The 18,250-nt window shown below is 42.4% G+C and overlaps 1 protein-coding gene across 2 annotated transcripts; it reads right to left on the bottom strand.

The window, feature by feature from the left end:
* Nucleotides 1-2,245: 2,245 nt before the first annotated feature.
* Nucleotides 2,246-17,401, bottom strand: LOC117712654 (glutathione S-transferase alpha-4). 2 transcript variants are annotated; one of them, XM_076937930.1, is made up of 8 exons: nt 17,280-17,328; nt 12,282-12,384; nt 10,639-10,745; nt 9,704-9,755; nt 7,493-7,625; nt 6,085-6,226; nt 3,676-3,807; nt 2,246-2,554 (listed from the first exon to the last, which is right to left on the bottom strand). In XM_076937930.1, exons 3-8 carry the CDS (start codon nt 10,723-10,725, stop codon nt 2,432-2,434), a joined length of 669 nt encoding a protein of 222 aa, XP_076794045.1. In that variant the 5' UTR covers nt 10,726-10,745; nt 12,282-12,384; nt 17,280-17,328; the 3' UTR covers nt 2,246-2,431. The 2 variants fall into 2 exon arrangements, with proteins under 2 accessions (XP_076794045.1, XP_034364605.1); XM_034508714.2 differs by lacking the exon at nt 12,282-12,384 and having other exon boundaries at nt 17,280-17,401.
* Between the last annotated feature and the right edge of the window lie 849 nt (nt 17,402-18,250).

The raw sequence follows: 18,250 nt of genomic DNA, 5'->3' as shown, positions 1-18,250 counted from the left end.
TTCTCTGAGTTTTCTTTATCTGGTCCTAGGCAGATCCTCTGGATCCAACTCAGTATGACAGCTCTGTGTGCAACTCTTGTCTACTAGAGACAATCAACATAGGAGGAAGAGACCAGAATTTTACATTTGCCCCCCAAAATTACCTATTCATTTGAAAGTCTGTGTCAACTTGACGCAAGCTAGGGTCATTGGAGAAGAAGGTGGCTCAATTAAGAAAATGCCTTAATGCCTTTGTAAGATCCAGCTGTAGACCTGTTTTGTTTTGGAGACAGGGTTTCTCTGTGTAATATCTGTGATTGTTCTGGAACTTGTTTTGTAGACTAGGTGGCCTCAAACTTAGAGATTCACCTGCCTCTGCCTCTCAAGTGCTGAGATTAAAAGCATGTGCCACCATGCCCGGCTTGTAGGCTATAATTAGTGATTGATCAGAAAGGGCCTAGCCTACTCCTGGGCTGGTAGTTCGTTCTGTAAGAAAGCAGGCTGAGCAAGCCATGGGGAGCAAGCCAGTAAGCAGTATTCCTCCACGGCCTCTGCACCAGCTCCTGCCTTAAGGTTCCTGTTCTGACTTTCTTCAGTAATAGACTATGAATGTGGAAGCATAAGCCAAAGAAATCCTTTTTCTCCATCTTGCTTTTTGCTCACCATGTTCCATTGCTAACTAAGATAGGAACCAATGGCAGCAAGAAAATTGCTATGCCACTACCTTTTCAAATAGAACTGAGGACCTCCTTGTTCCAATAGCCATCCCTATGGTCATGTCAACCCAGTACCTCTGTTCTTCTTCTCTGTCCAAAACTCAGACTCTAGCAGTGGAGGGATGAAAGTGGGGCCTCAAAAGCTCCCTAATGCTACTGGGTTTTCTAAAGTTCACTTTTCCTTAGAGACCAATAAGAACTCCTGAGGGTTTGGATGAGGCTCCACTCAACATCCAGGCAGTGGAGCCAAAGATAACCACAAAGGAAGAATCAGGAGGTGCACATGGTCCCTGGCTTACGGTGGTTGGAAGTTTGTCATTGACAAGATGATGAAAGGGATACAGGCCCAGTAAAGTAATTGCTTTATGTATCCATTACCTACAGCAAAGCTGATGACTACAGAGTACCACTCTGGGGGAAGGGGCCCAGGTTAACATGTACCAGGGCTGGGTATACAGAGGGGCCTGGCTGTCATAATTGTTGATCAGCCCATCATCTGAAGAAAGGAAGAGGGATGAGTGGAGCAGGGTGTGTAACATTAGTGCAGTCGTGATCCTTGGTAGGCCTACAGAAATGGAATGAAATCCAAATCATTAAGTTATTTCACAAGGGGCATGATACACATCAGAAAATGACAGGAGTGGGGGCTGATAAGATACTGGGCAGGTTGAGGTCCTTGCCCACAAGCCTGACAGCCAGAGCTCAACCCTCGGGGTGACTTCTGAAAGTTGTCCTCAATTTCCACATGCACTCTATGTCATATGCCTGTACACATGCATGCAGGCACATGCACACATGCGCGAACGCACACATGCGCACACACACACACACAAACAAATAAATGTAATTTTTAAGAACAGATGGGCTGTCCTAGGAGGAGTTTGGAGCTGGCAATCACATTTTCCAAACCACCGGCAGGAGCTTTCTCTAGACCAGAAGCCACCACAAGTCCCAGCAGCACTCCCACCTCTTCCGTTTCCATCAAATGAACCCTGTGTGGTCCAGCTTTCATGCATGGCTTGAGAGAATAATAGTAACACTTAAATAAAGCGCATCAAGGCTGAGGACGCTTCTATTCAGCTTGAATAAGGAACTATTCACTGGTTTTGTGTTGGTCCCACTGGTCTCTGAGATTGTCTAGGCAAAGTAAAACCAGAGCTTCCGTGGCTCTTGTGGCTGGAAGAGAACTGCCTGATGTACAAGGTGTTTTTCTTTAGTAGGGTTTCAGAACAGTGTCCCAGACATCGCTTCTGCTCCCACTTCAACACAGGGCTGCTAGACAGCACAGGGATTCCCAGCACCTATTTCCAATCCCAAGTTCTCAGAAACCAGTGTAGATATTGAAGTGATCCTCTGCTTTTAAGTCGCCACTGACCCGACCTTTATACAGTCCTGACCTTTATACAGACACCCTTTAGCTCAATGTCCTGAATACATCTCTCTGTCTGTCTGTCTACCACTTCTTCACAAGGAACTCTGGTTTCATGACATTTGTAGACTGTCATCCATAGCTGACAAGCTTAAAACAAAGCAAACACCTCACCAACAAGAACAGTTGTACACTGTATTTAATTGGCATTTGTCATTGTGGGTCACTGTGGATTTTGTTGTTCTAGGACCTTTACTCCTGGGATCTACACCTTTCTTCTGGAATGTTCTGCAGCTGGCCTATGCAGCTGGCCTATAGTGACGCTGTGATTGGATCCTTGCAGTAGCCACCTTAAAGCATGTTGCCACTAGAACCTCAGGACGGTCCTGACCACCTCAACATAGTGGCCATCTGGAGGTGGCTTCCTCTGACTTCCGGGTTGCAGGAACTTCTTAATTGTAGGAATGTTGCTGATTCTTGTCTTAAATGCCTGAAACAAGAAGTAGTGAAGTGAGGGGCCCAGTAGCTGTCACAACCATAGGAAATCAGGATTTTGTCCTAAGAGGAGGTGATTTTCCTACAAGATATTCTGACTATGCTTTTCCATCCCTAGCTTTCTCCTCTCAGACCCTCCCACATCCTCACCCTATTCAACACCACATCTCCTTTCTCTCTCTCTCTCTCTCTCTCTCTCTCTCTCAAGAAAACAAAAGGCAAATAAAAGACAAACGAACAGGGATAAAGCAAAAAGAACAAACAAATAAAAGAAAAAAACTAAGAAATAGCAAGAGAAACGCATACACATGCAGACAGACCCCCACACACAAACAAAAACTCATAAAACTTCAAAATTGAAACATAATGTATAGGCAAAAGACCAGTAATGAGGCCCAGATAAAGCAATATGAGACCAAAACAAGACAAAAAAAAACCTCCAAAAATACCATTAGGTTTTTGTGTTGGCCATCGATTGCTGGGCATGGAGTCTGCTGTTAAATGTGATTCATATTTCCAGTGCAACTAATTAGAGGAAACTAATTAGAAACACTGTTCTCAATAGACAAAGCCTAGTGGTTTTCTCTAAGAGAAATGTGAGGAGCTGGAGCACGGGCCAAGTAAGTGTGGCAATCGTGGGATTCTTCCCCACAAGCTGAGGCGATGTAACCAACATCAGGACAACTAAAAGCAAGCAGCACCATTTCACAGGAGCCAGGAGGGATGAACAAAAGACTGATATTCTTGCTTCAGTGAGTAAAAATGTTTTTTTTTTTTTCAGAGTACTAAAAAAAAAGTCCTGATAGTTTTGCAATTATCAGGGACTGAAGTAAGACCTCGTGCATGCTGGCAGCGTGCTTCACCTGTGAGCTGCATGCCCCAGCAGTTTAAGTGTTCATATTGGAACCTCAAATCCCCATTTCCCCATCATACAGACTTTCATTCCCTGACAGACCCTATAGTGTAAGCGAGAACAAAGGACCGGAGTGAAGGTAACAATGCGTTATGAGATGGTCTCTCTTAAGTTTTAAGTCCAGCTTCGAGGCGTGTATTGTTGCAGGCTTTGCTCGAGCTGCATCTCTCTGGGCTATGTGTCCACACTGGCCAGCATCCTACCTGCAGCAGAGGGAAGTCGGACAGCACAGGAGCACTGAGTTCTTCAATCATCAAAATGGCTTCTAGCAGCTGTATGTCTGCCCAACTGAGTTGGTTGCCAACAAGAAAAGGCTCTCCGTGGTCTTTTAAAATCTACAGAGGCGAAAAAAATATATATATACTTACATGGAAGTAAGGATGATTTGCCTATCTGTATGCTTGTACTGAGAGGTTCGCTGAAGTTTGTTTGTTTGTTTGTTTAATTGATCTCCAGTCCTGGCATGAAAGGATGAAGCCACCCCTCAAGCACGAACCATGAATGGATGCACTCTTTGGGAAAGGGTCAGCGATTATCAAGGCCCTTGTGTGGCGAAGTACTGACTGACATCTTTGAAAAGCACGGGGGAAGTGAAGGAAAACTCTTCCTACCAGGACAGAGACGTGGGAGCTACAAGTATCAAGAGCCTGGCTGCTGGGACACAAAATAAGTCACCAGTGGAATTGAAGGCCAAACTTGAAAAAAGTTAATTTTTCCATACCAAGTGGAAAGCAAATTTAAAAAGACACCAGAGTCAGCTTCGAGTAGCAAATACATAAACGATGGTTCACGCCACCAAGAGGGGATAATATATATGAGAACTTGGGAAACTTCTAGATAAAAGTCTCAGTGATTCACAGCCCATACACCTTCTGTAACTCCAGAATCCGGGGGATCTGACAGTTCTTTTGGTTTCCATGGTTACTGTGTACACACATGATGCACAGACATTCATTCAGGCAGGCAAAATATACATATAAAACAATTATTTTAAAAACTTGAAATCAAAAAAACGTAATGATTAGAAAAAAGTCTGAAGCAAGAAAATAGTAGGACTGACATTTGCTAATGCCAAATAGTAGTTACATAGAAATTCTGCTTTGGAACATCTTCTAAGTGATAAAATGGTGGTATAAATATCTTCAATATAACCACAATTATCTATAAATAAAAAGAAAATAGCTTTATTTATATTGAGAAACTGGGTGGAAAGTCATGAAACCAATTCTTACACCTCTTTGTGACGATGAATGTAGTTTCTGTCCGCAGTCTACATTTTTGAATAATATCTTCAAACAAATTAAACACAATAAACATTGTAGTTGTTTGAGCGAGAATGGCCCCCTAGGCTCATAGATTTGAATACTTGGTCACCAGAGAGTGCCACTATTTGAAAGGATTAAAAGGTGTGGCCTTGTTGGGGGAGATGTGTCACTGGGGCAGGCTTTGAGGTTTCAAAATCCCACACCATTCCTAGTAAGCTCTCTGTATCTCAAGCTTGTATCTTAATATGTAAGGTCTTATCTACTGCTCCAGCACCACGCCTGCCTGCCTGTTGCTATGCTCCCTGTCCTGATGGTCATACATAGACTCTAATCCCCTGAAACTGTAAGCCCCAAATAAACTCTTCCTCCTATAAGTTGCTTTAGTCATGATGGTTTTTTGTTTTGTTTTGTTTTGTTTTGTTTTTTGTTTGTTTGTTTTCCGAGACAGGGTTTCTCTGTATAGCCCTGGCTGTCCTGGAACTCACTCTGTAGACCAGGCTGGCCTCGAACTCAGAAATCCGCCTGCCTCTGCCTCCCAAGTGCTGGAATTAAAGGCGTGCGCAACCATTTAGTTTTAGTTACTTTTCTATTGCTATAATAAGACATCATGACTAGCCAGGCAGTTGCGCACGCCTTTGATTCCAGCACTTGGGAGGCAGAGGCAGGCGGATTTCTGAGTTCGAGGCCAGCCTGGTCTACAGAGTGAGTTCCAGGACAGCCAGGGCTATACAGAGAAACCCTGTCTCAAAAAAAAAAAAAAAACAAAAAAAAACAAAAAAAAAGTAACTAAAACAGGTTCAAAACTTAAGAAAAGAATATTTAAATATATGCACCTATGGTGGCCATTCTCATTCAAAATACCACAGACCCTATACCCTATAGCAGGAAAGCTTTGATACAGCCTGTTTTTATATTTTCATTTATTTTATGTTGTATGACTATGTAGGGAGGGATGAATGTACCATGGCATGCATGAAGAGGCCAGAGGACAACTTGCAGGAGTTGTTTTTTTCTTCTACCATCAGAGTCCTCAAATTTGAAATCAAGTTCTCATACTTGAGAGCAGGTGTCTTTATCTACTGGTCTATTGGTTAGATTTTTGAAAGATCTGATTCTTAAATATTCTGTATATCAGGAGGTATAGAAGCTTACCTTTTTTTTTAAGATTTATTTATTTTATGTATATGAGTACACCACTGCTCTCTTCAGACACACTAGAAGAGGGCATCAGATCCTATTACAGATGGTTGTGAGCCACCATGTGGTTGCTGGGAATTGAACTCAGGACCTCTGGAAGAACAGTCAGTGCTCTTAACCACTGAGCCACCTCTCCAACCCCAAGCTTGCCTTTTCAAATGCTGGGAAGTAACGGGTTTTAGCTTTCGTCACTATCAAAGCATAGCTTTCCTCTTTTTCCTGAGGGGCTTTAAATGGAGCCCCAGCAATCATCATCATCAGGTCCTGGATGCCATCAGCATACATGTCAATCCTGAAAACACACCAGAGAGTCTCATTGGAAAGGAACCTTTGGACTGCAAGCCAGATCTAACAAGATGAGAAAGTAGAGGCTCTAAAAACATGTAATGAATGAAAGGATATATGAAACGTAATAGGTTCCTATATGTTGAAATCTGCCACATGGAGAGTGGGATTATGATGATTATAAAAATAAATAAAATAAAACAACAACAACAAAAAGCCCCTACCCACTTAATAAAAAATTTACATCAAGACAGGAGATGGAGGCACATGCCTTTAATCCCAGCACACAGGAGGCAGAGGAAGGTGATCTGTGTAATTTCAAGTTCGATGCCACCCTGATCTACAGAGTGAGTTCTAGGACAGCCAGGGCTACACAGAAATACCCTGTCTTAGGGGGCTATATATCATAACAATGAAAATGCATGGTACTTATAGGCTGTGGAATTACTCCTCCTGCCATCTGCTTTAAGGAGAAAGGTGTGGGGATGGAGAGGTCGGCTGCTGGGCTTCTGAGCTTTGTTCATTCCTATGCGACTTTTTTCTGTTTTCTGAATAATGGAACTTAGGATTTTCTACTACTGTAACTTCTATTTGCACTGGCCACTCTGTCACTTCAATGTTTGCTATGATGAGATCTTAGGGACCCTTTACTTAGCCCCAAATATAGATTAAGTTTTCTTTCTTTTTTTTCTTTTACCTTTTCTTTCGGCCTTAAGTCTACTTATCTACATGAAACTAAACTATTTGGTTTAATAATCCAACTGTCCTTAGCCAGATCCAGCACAGCGAAAGAAAAACCCATCAAACTTCCAGCTTTTCATCCTCCTGTATTTATGATGAGTCCTGTCAGGTCCTTTCATTTACGGGTCTTTTTCCCAGACTGTCCTTGTGACTGACTAAGGAGTAAGGTGGAAACACGAGGGACTTGTTCTGGGTTCAAAGCTTACAGTACTTACATTCTTCCACTCTTAGAACTGTCTACATATCATGAGGAGGTTAGAACGCCTGGATGTGGATATGTGACCTATTCCTCCCGAACTAACAATCGGCCAATACTCAAATCCAGAGCTACCTGGCTAATTACAGGTTGGTAGACATATGGTTGAGTCTGGCTGGGATAACTCCAGCCTAGACCAGATAGATGCTACCCAGAACCTGATAGACAAGTGCTTGCTAAGTGAAATCTGTTCCAAGTTGATAGTAAAATTGATCAGCAGTATAATGTTTAAGGCTTGTTTGCTGAATCAGTCATGTGCACCTTCGCGTAAAATACCTGACTCTCTCCTTCAGGTCCTTCCCATATAAGTTGTGCTTGGCAGCGAGGTAGCTGAGGATGGCTCTGGTCTGTGTCAGCAGCATCCCGTCCATTTCAACCAAAGGTACTTGGCCAAAAAGCAGGCGTCCATCTGGGATGTGAAAGAGAGGGTAAGACACTCATCTTCAGTGGCTTCAGTGGTTGTGGTCCATCTGCAGGATGACCCAACTAAGTCCACTGGATGGTTTTTAGTTTTCAGTTATAAGGACGAATGACAAACCCCAGTAGATAAAGAAATAACAACCATTTGTTTTGTGTCAAATCTGAGCTTTGATTACTTCATGCACTTTTGTGTATTGGAGAATAGCAATTTTAAAAAGATTTTTCCTATGTTTACTCTAATATACATATAGATATATACATGCACATACATATATAAGTATCTATCTATCTATCTATCTATCTATCTATCTATCTATCTATCTGTCTATCTATACACAACACACACACACACAGAGCTAGCATTTCTGGTTCTCAAAGCTTAAGTTGTGTAAAAGTCTTTGGGCATTTGGCATGAAAGATCGCTAAGAATCCCTTGCCCTTGGTATTCTGGGTTGGGATTAAAGTCTGAGAGTATGCATTCTTTTAAAAGCACATAATTTATAGGAAAACATGACAGCAGGAAGGACAGACATAGCAACAAGAACACATCACACACAGTCCTGGGTTCAATATCATTTTCAGTCCACTATAGTGATGCATGTTTGAACAAACTTCTCATCTGAGCTTCAGTGTCTTATTGCTAACAACAATATCTATTTAGCTGGATTTGAAAGCATGAAAGGACATAGTAGCTATAAACCAATACCAGTAATCAAAGTGAGTCAAAAGCAAGTTTTTGACTACTTATAATAACTCTAGTTTATCATTGCTTAACAGAAGGAAAACATTCTGAAGTTTATGTGTTAGGTAATTTTGTCCTTATATGGACACAGTAGAGTGAACAGACACAAACTAAGATGCCTACAGAGTCACTAGAATAATCTTATGAGAACACCATTTGTGTATGTAGTCCATTGGTGACCATTGTAATCTGGGATTAGAATGTCTTTGTAGATAATCACGGTGCAGAAGGGAATATATTCTCATTATATTTCCATTAATACCAGCACATTGGCCTCATGACAGTGCTTAAGCTTGGAACCACTTCGCTAGTGCATTTTGATAGCCATAGTCTGTCTGTCTGTCTGTCTGTCTGTCTGTCTGTCTGTCTCTCTCTCTCTCTCTCTCTCTCTCTCTCTCTCTCTGAGGCAGGGCTTTTCTGTAGCCCTGGCTGTTCTGGAACTTGTTACATTAATCAGGCTGGCCTCACACTCAGAGATACTTGCCTCTGCTTCCCAAGCACTGGGATTAAAGATGCGCTCTACCACACCCTGTTTCTCTGACTTCTAATGATGCTCACTTGATTCAATGGATAGAGGAAGGGCTTTAAGGCCCCATAATTCCTTGAGGAACTATTGATAGTTAATAGATACAGGAAGAAAAGGAATCATATTTTTCAGTGGTGTAACAACTTGAAAATTGCCCAGTAAATAACCTCCCAACCAACAATTCTAACTAAATTCAGTGATTTTAAAAAAAAAAAAAAAAGACAAAAATAGGAAGGAAATTTGCAGAAGAAGAAAACAGTCAGTGGGAAGAAGAGAGGAGAAGAGAGTGTAATGAGGAGGGAGAAACATGATCAAAATAATTTATATATATGAATAGAACTGTCAGAGAATAAGATTTAAAAGTAACAACTACATATGGTTTAGGCTGAATTCTATCCTTTGTGCCAAAATTTGATAAATCTATTAAAAACACCAAGAAAAATAGATATGAAGCACAAAGGGTACTTAGTCTCCTTACCCTGCTCCCAGACGCCAAGACAATATTAAGAATTGTTTAAGAGAGTTGGGTGCTGAGCCACTCAGAACTAGGGAACATATACTATGCTGATTGAGGCCAGTGTGCTCAGATACTTGATATGTCCGAAGGCTACAGAGCTCATACAGAGATCATACGTTTGCATCAGGAACACAGGGATTAATCAGTCGGAGTTTGTAGGAATGGCTATCTTTTTCTGATAGTAGCTGCCATTCCTGAGACCTGTGTTCTGTATGATGAATATTTCCAGAAACAAGTTTTTACTTTTTCCAATAAGACAGTGTTGGATAAACCAAGACTCACCCTTTTGCAACTTCTCATATTGTTCTCTTGTCTCAAGAAATTCTTCTTCAAACTAGATTGAGGACAGACAGACATTGTTATAACTTTAAGATAGGAAGCAGGGAGAAAGATTCTGATACTGTCCAGAAATGTCTTACGGCCTTCAGAATAAAATCTAAAAGGAACCACAAAGCTGCCAGTTCCCCACTATGAGTGTGATGGGGTGTGTATTTAGAAATTAGCTTTCAGGGATGTCCAACCTTTTGACATTGTGACATATTGTCGTCTACTGATGTGTTGGCTACATGCATAACCCTGGGATGCGGACACAGTTATCCTGGGATGCAGGCATTAGCTATCCTGGGATGCAGGCATAACTATCCTGGGATACATGTGGCTGGGGAGTGGGTGGGTGTGGCTGAGGGGGTGGGTGAATGCCCAAATACTAATAAGTATCTGGATGAGTCTAAAGGGATAGAAAGGGACAAGAAGACATCTGGGCAGTTCAACTAGGATCCCCAAACGCACTGATCTCCATTTTTGCTTCGCCTCAACTAGATCTTCTCTCACTTCAAACATTTGTCTTTGCCCCAGACTTCTCCAGTGATTTTTCCCTCCATGAGGAGAGTTTGGGGTCAAGGTAAGAGGCAGTCAGCAGATCTTACACCTGGGCCAGGGCTCCTGCAGGCAGCCATGAATTCCATGAGTGAGGTACTGAGGCAGGGGTTAAATGGCCTCAGGAAAAACAAGCACTCTCAGTGGAGGAAGTGAGCTAATCCTCCCCTGAGGTCACTTCCTCTCTAGGAGCCTCAGACTATCCCAGGCGCTCAACTCCCCTCTGGCCCTGCACCTCATGACTGTAATCTCTCCCCTTTTTCTTAGCTAAAAAAACAGGTGGAAAGGAAGGGAATGAGGAGGAGATGGGACCTAAGCTACATCCCCAACCAGGAACCGACCTCCACTCCAGCCGCAGCCAACAGCCAGCGGATCGACTCCATCCTTCCCCTGCCTTTAAAGTAGTAGAGCTTGGGTTTGGCTTCCATGATTCCTGGTTCAGCGTTTCCTAAAGGACAGCAGTAAAAAATATGTTTGGAAAACAACCTCGTACACGCCGTATGTTTCACCTCCATTTACAGCCAAGATGAAAGATGGTGAGCAAAGCTCCTGCATGGATGCGTAGAACAGAGGAAAAGCCATGAGATGCACAGAAGCGTGGGATAAGGAGTTGGCCTTGTGAGCAGGTGGCTACAGCTGGGACACGGCATTAGGGATTGGGCAGTGATGGTCCACCCCTTTAATCCCAGTACTCAGGAGGCAGAGGCAGGGGAATCTCTGTGAGTTCAAGGCCAGCCTGGTCTATAGAGCAAGTTCACAACAGCCAGGACTACAAAGAGAAACCCTATCTTGAAAAACAAAACCAAAAACCACCAAACAAACAAACCAAAGAAGTAGCCATTTAAATGTGCATAAATGATTTGGTTTATTTATGCTGTGTAAACGTCGTCACTCACAACTTGAGACTAAAGAACCAGCCACACCCAAGGCATCAAATTATTGAGACTGTCTCAGATTTGGAGAAAGGAACCAGGAATTGAGATAATGACTTCATAAATATCTTTGAAAAAAAAAAGTCTTTTCTAACACCAGCAAAGAGGCAGGCCTACTTGAACTGGATTATTCAGTGGGAACTGGGGAATGTTCACTTGCTGCCATAAGACTTTATTTTTTTTTTCCAGGTAAGAAGACCTCTATGAAATAGCATAAAATATATTAATCATAAAGACAAGTTAGAAAATGCAAAATTAAAGCAGTGGTAGGTGGCGCACATCTTTAATCCCAGTACTCAGGAGGCAGACACAGGTGGAGCTCTGTGAGTTTGAGGCCAGCCTGATCTACAGAGTGTAGGACAGCCAGGGCTACACAAAGAAACTCCGTCTCAAAATACAAAACAAAATAAAACACACACACACACACACACAAATAAATAAAACAAAACAAAAAGAGAAAGAAAATACCATGGAGCTCACTTCATTACCCGCTTTCTCCAATAGGTGGGTCATCTTGAGAAAAGTGAAACAGAAATTTCTGAATTAAATGACACCACACATCAGATGGACCTATCAGATATCTACAGAATATTCCACCCAAACATCAAAAAATTCATATTCTACTCAGCAGTTCATGGATCTTCTTTAAAATAGTCCATGGACTGTGGCACAAAAGGAATGTTAACAAAGTTAAAAAAAATTGAAATAACTCCATGCCGTCTACCAGACTACAGTGTAATAAAGCCTAAAATCAACGAATTCCTAGTAATTGTACAAACTCGTGGAGATTAAAAACCACATTACTAACCACTGGGTCAAAGAAATAATCAATAAGGAAATTTACAAAAATACCTAAAATCAAATGAAAATTAAAATACACACAACAAAACATCTGGGACACATTAAAACCTGTCCTAAGGGGGAAATTTATGTTCTGGAAATTAGGAAGAGGACTGGAGAAATGGTTCACAGTTATGAGCACTTGCTGCTCTATCGAGGACCCTGGTTCGGTTCCCAGGACCGTGTGGCACCTCACACTGTCTGTAACTCACAATTCCAAGGCAATCAGATGCCCTCTTCTGGCCTCTTGGAGCACTGTATGTATGTGGTGCACTTACATACATGCAGGCAAAACTTTAATTGTGCAAAGTAAATCTGTAAAATACAAAATTCTGAATTAAATTATTTTTAAACATGTAAAGCGCTATCTTTTTCACTAATCACATCTTCGTACACGAAACATAAAGTGATACCTGGGCACAGTGGTACACATCCCAGGCAGAGGCGAGGGGGCATGAGCACACACTTCCAAGTGCCATTTAGCGGAATTATTTAGCCTTTGCTATGTCTGTAGAAAGCTTTATTAGTCATGCTGTTCCTAAATATGTTTTGATAAAATACATTATGACCAATCAGATCAACTTCACACATAGAGATTAAGGTTTCTGCCAAAAGAAAAAAATTATTGTTCTTTTGTTGTTAAGTATACTAAAAGAAATAGTGTCACTAGAGCAAAAACAAACAAACAGACAAAATATCCCATTATTGGCCTCACAAGCATGAAGTGCTGGGTTATACACACACATGCACACATGCGCACACACATGCACAAGCACATATGTGGTGTGGGTACATATAATACAGCATTACAGGAACTGAACAGAGCCTGACAGAATGTCTTAGTTTGCTTTCTGTTGCTGTTCGTGTTTTGTCGCTATGATAAAAACACTGACTGCAAACAGTTTCTTTGCTTTACGTTATTCCAGATCACAGTCAGGTGAGGGAAGCCAAGTCAAGACTGAAGCAGAGAATGGACTTGAGAACCAACAAATAAAAAAAAAATTTTTTTTTTTGTTTTGGTAAGGCTCCAGGACCATGTGGAGAGGGGTGGCATCACCCACAGTGGGCTGCCCCACCCCCATCAACCCTAAATCAAGAAAATAAAAATGACCCAGCTGAATTTGCTAGAACTTGACTTTACTCCTAGCACTTGGGAGACAGAGGCAGGAGGATCTCTTGTGAGTTTGAGGCTACCCTGGTCTACATAGCAGGGACTACACAGAAGGACCCTGTTTCAAAAGAAAGAAAGAAAGAAAGAAAGAAAGAAAGAAAGAAAGAAAGAAAGAAAGAAAGAAAGAAAGAAAGAAAGAGAAAGAAAGAAAGAGAGAGAGAAAGAAAAGAGAACGAGAGACAGACAGACAGAGCATCCCACAGACTTCCTTACAGGCCAGACAATCTGATGGAGGTATTTTCTTAATTCAGTGTTTCATATTCCCAGATGATCCTGGTTTGTGTCAAGTTGTGGAGGTGGGAGGAAACGTAGCTAGCCCACAGAGATTGTATACACATGTAAATTTGCCCAACATAACAGGATAGTGCCTAAAGCAGGTCTTCTAATCCTTTCTTCTTGATTCAACAATTTTTAGCATAATCTAAAGATTGGTAATATAGAAAACCAAGTCCGTTTATCCTTCAAAAAGTAAACCTAGTTATCTCCTTGTTTAAAGTACATTGTCAGAGTGAACAAAAATAAGTGTAGTAAAAATACTGATTTTGTCCCCAGAATCTGGTGAGAACAAAAGACAGTTTGTCCTGGATTTCATTCAAATTCGAGCATTCTGACCCACACTCATCTTCTCAACTCTGGTTTCTTCTTCTCAAGAGTTGTTCAAGTGTGTACTCAGTTCCATAGAGCTAGTTCATCACTCTTTGTATGGCGACCCTGGGAGTTGCGCCCCATCCATAAGGATTCAGAATGTCTATCTGTATGCACCTCCTCAACGCAGAGCCCAACACACAGCTCAGCGGGATTGAGCAGAAAGCAGCCATCAGGGGTGACAGTTTAGATGAAAAAGAAGCACAAAATCTTCTAGAAAACGGAAGCGCACTGCTACATGAGTTAGGCCACAGGGACCCATTCAGAGTTCAGCTCTTAGCAGGGCTTAGTTCCAAATACTTATTAGTATTTGGGCATTCACATGTGCTCATGCATGCACACCATTCTCTCTCTCTCTCTCTCTAACACACACACACACTCTCCCTAGGAAAATCTCAATTATTTTTTTACCTACATAAAAAGGAAGCATGTGCCAGCCAAAGAGTGCCATTGTTTGTCAATGTGTCTACTCCATGTTTTCAGAAGACTTAACCCAAATGATCCAAACACTGGAGTTTTCCCTCTGGCCCTGCTCCTGCAGGGAGCTGTGCTAAGATGAAGTGCAGGGATTCTTGAAGAAGCAGCCTCTGGTAAGGTGTTTATTGGTTTGTTTCTCAGACTTGCCCCAGCCTTTAAATACCATATGGCAGCTGGCTTTGTTTATTCATGTATAGCTACAAGGACCTAGGTAGATTAGAGCCTTTTTCTTGGCTTCACCTTTTCATCTAAGCAAGTGTATAAACCATAAACTGTTGGTGTTTTGTGAACGTAACAATTAATAAGAAGTTTAGTTTTTGAGTATGAAAGATGGGGAAGAGATACTTAATACGAGCACCTGGGTGAGAGCCTCTATCCCATAGAAGCTGTGTCCCCCAGGAGTGTGGTGTGGCTGCAGAGAGCTTTTTGGAGGGGTTGGTTTCATGCATGTGCCTATGCTAGCTGACCCAAGATCTGGTGATCCATGTTGACCCAGTTCATGGGAAGAACAGACAAGGGTTACATGCTGACTGCTGACCCCCAGGGCAGGTGATTGAATTCTCACTCTACATTCAGTTTCCCAAACTCCATCTGGGCAGGTCTTCTCATTTCTTTCTTAAATTTTATTGTGCATAGGTGTTTTGTCTGCGTGTATGTCTGTTCACCACGTGTGCAGTGCCCAAGGATGTCAGACCCTCTGGGCCTGCAGTTACTGAGTGTGGTGAGCCGCCATGTGGGTTTTGGGATGAATCTCAGTCCTCTGTGCTCTTAACAGTTGAGCCATCTCTGTAGCACAGTTCGAGGCCACCCTGGTCTACAGAGTGAGTTCCAGGACAGCCAGGGCTACACAGAGAAATTCTGTCTCGAAAAAACAAAAACAACAAAACAACAACAACAAAAAAAGAGTACTGCCTGCCTTCCAAAGGTCCTGAGTTCAATTCCCAGCAACCATATAGTGGCTCACAACCATCTGTAACAAGATTTGATTCCGTCTCCTGCTGTCTGAAGACATCAACAGTGTACTCACATACATAAAATAAATAAAATAAATCTTTAAAAAAAATTCAAATTCAGTTAAAACCCCACTTTAAGTCTTATGTATTTCGGCTAATGTCATCCCCACTGGGTCCTGGAAAATTTATTTATTGTATGAGTGCTCTGCTGCATACACAACCACCTGCCTGAAGGGGGCATCAGTTCCTTATAGATGGTTATAAGCTATCATGTGGTTACTGGGAATTGAACTCGGGACCTCTCAAAAGAGCAGCCAGGGCTCATAACCACTGAGCCATCTCACCAGCCCTGTTTACCTGAAATATTCAACAAAGGGGAGACAGAACCTGTGGAGACCACCCCCAGTAGATAGGCATGGCCCCAGTTGAGGGATGGGGCCACCCACCCATTTCAAAATTTTTAACCCAGAAACATTCCTGTCCAAAGGAAAGACAGGGACAAAAAACGGAACAGATACTGAAGGAAAGGCCATCCAGAGACTGCCCCACCTAGAGATCCATCCCATCTTCAGATACCAAACCCCAACACTATTGCTGATGCCAAGAAGGCTTGCTGACAGGAGCCTGGTATGGCTGTCCTCTGAGAGGTTCTGCCAGGGCCTGACCAATTCAGATGTGGATGCTCACAGCCAACCATTGGACTGAGCCCGGGGACCCCAATGGAAGAGCTAGGGGAAGGTCTGAAGGAGCTGAAGGAGGACTGCAACCCCATAGGAAGAACAATATCAATTAACCGGACCACCCAGAGCTCCCAGAGACTAAACCACCAACCAAAGAGAGATCCATGGCTCCAGATACATATGTAGCAGAGGATGGCCTTATCTGACATCAAAGGGAGGCCCTTTGTCCTGTGGAGGCTTGATGCCCCAGCATAGGGGGATGCTAGAGTGGTGAGGGGTGGAGTATGTGAGTTGGTAGAGGAGCACCCTCATAGAGGCAAAGGGGAGGGGGGGATGGCATGGGGCGGGTGTGGAGGGGTAACCGGGAAGGGGGATATCATTTGAAATGTAAACAAAATGATTTAAAAAAAAGTCTTATGTATTTCCTTTTGAAGTTATTATATATATGCGAATAATATATGAAGTTATAATATGTGAGGGTGTTTTAGTGTGCACAGACAATGCAAGCCTGTCCATTGGATAGATGTCCATCTGCTATTTTCTTCAGAAACATGAAAGACTAGGAGTTAGACTCCTCAGTAAGCAGACAGATAGGGGGAGGGGCCATGGATATGTAATAAACACAATGAACTTCCAAAATGGCTGGCTTCTTCTACACCCTCCTGGCTGAGACAAAAGCCTGGCCCCTTAAAACGGCCTTGCTGGCTTTTGTCTCCCACCAGCAGGCCCACTGCTGAGGGACTAACTCAACAAGTTCTAGGCTTCGGGATCAGGGCTGGTTTACACAAGAGTTACAGGTGAAAGAAACAACTTTTCTTCTAACTGACCAACCCTAAATTAGGGGAGAAAAGTTCTTCAGAGACCAAACAAACAAACAAACAAATCCAGCCCTCGAGAAGAGACCAAGGGTTTTTAGATTCTGCGGTGTCTGCGTTGCAGATCTTTTCCTCTGAGCCCCTTTCTTCAGCTGCTGATTCTCTGCCCCTGTCTGCAGGGTTTGAGATTTCTTCACTGCTACCTGTTACAGTTGAAAATTTTCCTGCCTTTTAATTATTTGCTTGTCGGAGAAAACGACCTAGACATTCTATCAGTCTATCAGATAGACGACAGTCTATCAAGACTTCTAGACTGTACCAATCACCTATCTACTATGCAGAAATATTTGTGCCTTTTGTTTGGCCTAAACAAACTTTGAGATAATAAACCACAAAGTTAAAACAAGTGCTGATTATAAGCAGTAGATTTAGCAAAATTGTGTACACACACACACACGTACACACTCACCTTATTCTTGTAGGATCTTGTCTCTTGGCACTCCGGAAAGCTGCTGTTACACAAGAGTTCGCAATCCTTCAGGTTTGTTTGAAAGCTCCACCCACCAGCCATTGAGCCTTTAGGAAATGAACACGCCCCCAAGGTGCGTTGGTTAACACTTTGTTCCCCGGGGAGAAGAACTGGTTGGCTCTGGAAGTTTTCACCGACTCATTCGACCACCATTACTGAGTACACTCTTTGGGGTGCTGATGCTACAGGGGGTGCAGGATTCTAATCCCTGTGCTGGCAGTGTTTGCACTCTCTCTGAGGGAACCCAGTAATATAAACATATAAATAAATGCACTGTTTTCAAAATAACTGTAGCAGCAACATATTAAGTCGTTAGAGCTTGTCGTTTGCGAATTCATCGTATGTCAACAAAATCATGAGGTACAGATAGAGAAGAGCGGGAGAGTGGGAGCGCTATGCTGTGGTACATTCTTGCGCTGCTAAAACAGATGCTCAAGACTCAAGAATTTATTTTGGAAAACAAATTAGAACCCGCATAGAAGCAGGGGGAGGAGGGATGGGATAGGATAGGGGAGGACATTTAAAATGGAAATAAAGAAAATATCCAATTTTTTAAAAAAGTAAAATAAAAATTAAAAAAGTAAACAATTAGAGGCATAGGGTTCTGGAAGTTGAGCCAAAATTTAGGGGCTTTCACTTGGTGAGGATGGAAATTTTACTGCCCAGGGTAAAATGAAAGAAAAAAAGGCGTCTTCCCTTTAATGAGAGAGGAAGGGTCAAGCTCGTGCATTCATCTTAGGGGTGGACTCCTGATGAGCTCAAGACTTTGCCCCCTCCCTCTCTTTCTCATTAAAGACGACTTTTTTCCCCTTTCATTTTACCCTGTATTGTAAAATGTGGCAGATGGTTATAAAAGATAACGACTGCCATTCCTGAAACAGTCACAGGCAGCACTGAAAGAACCATTTGTA

This window comes from Arvicanthis niloticus, chromosome 7 (genome assembly GCF_011762505.2).
Source record: "Arvicanthis niloticus isolate mArvNil1 chromosome 7, mArvNil1.pat.X, whole genome shotgun sequence".
NCBI lineage: Eukaryota > Metazoa > Chordata > Mammalia > Rodentia > Muridae > Arvicanthis > Arvicanthis niloticus.
This window is presented reverse-complemented; position numbering and strand designations above follow the sequence as displayed.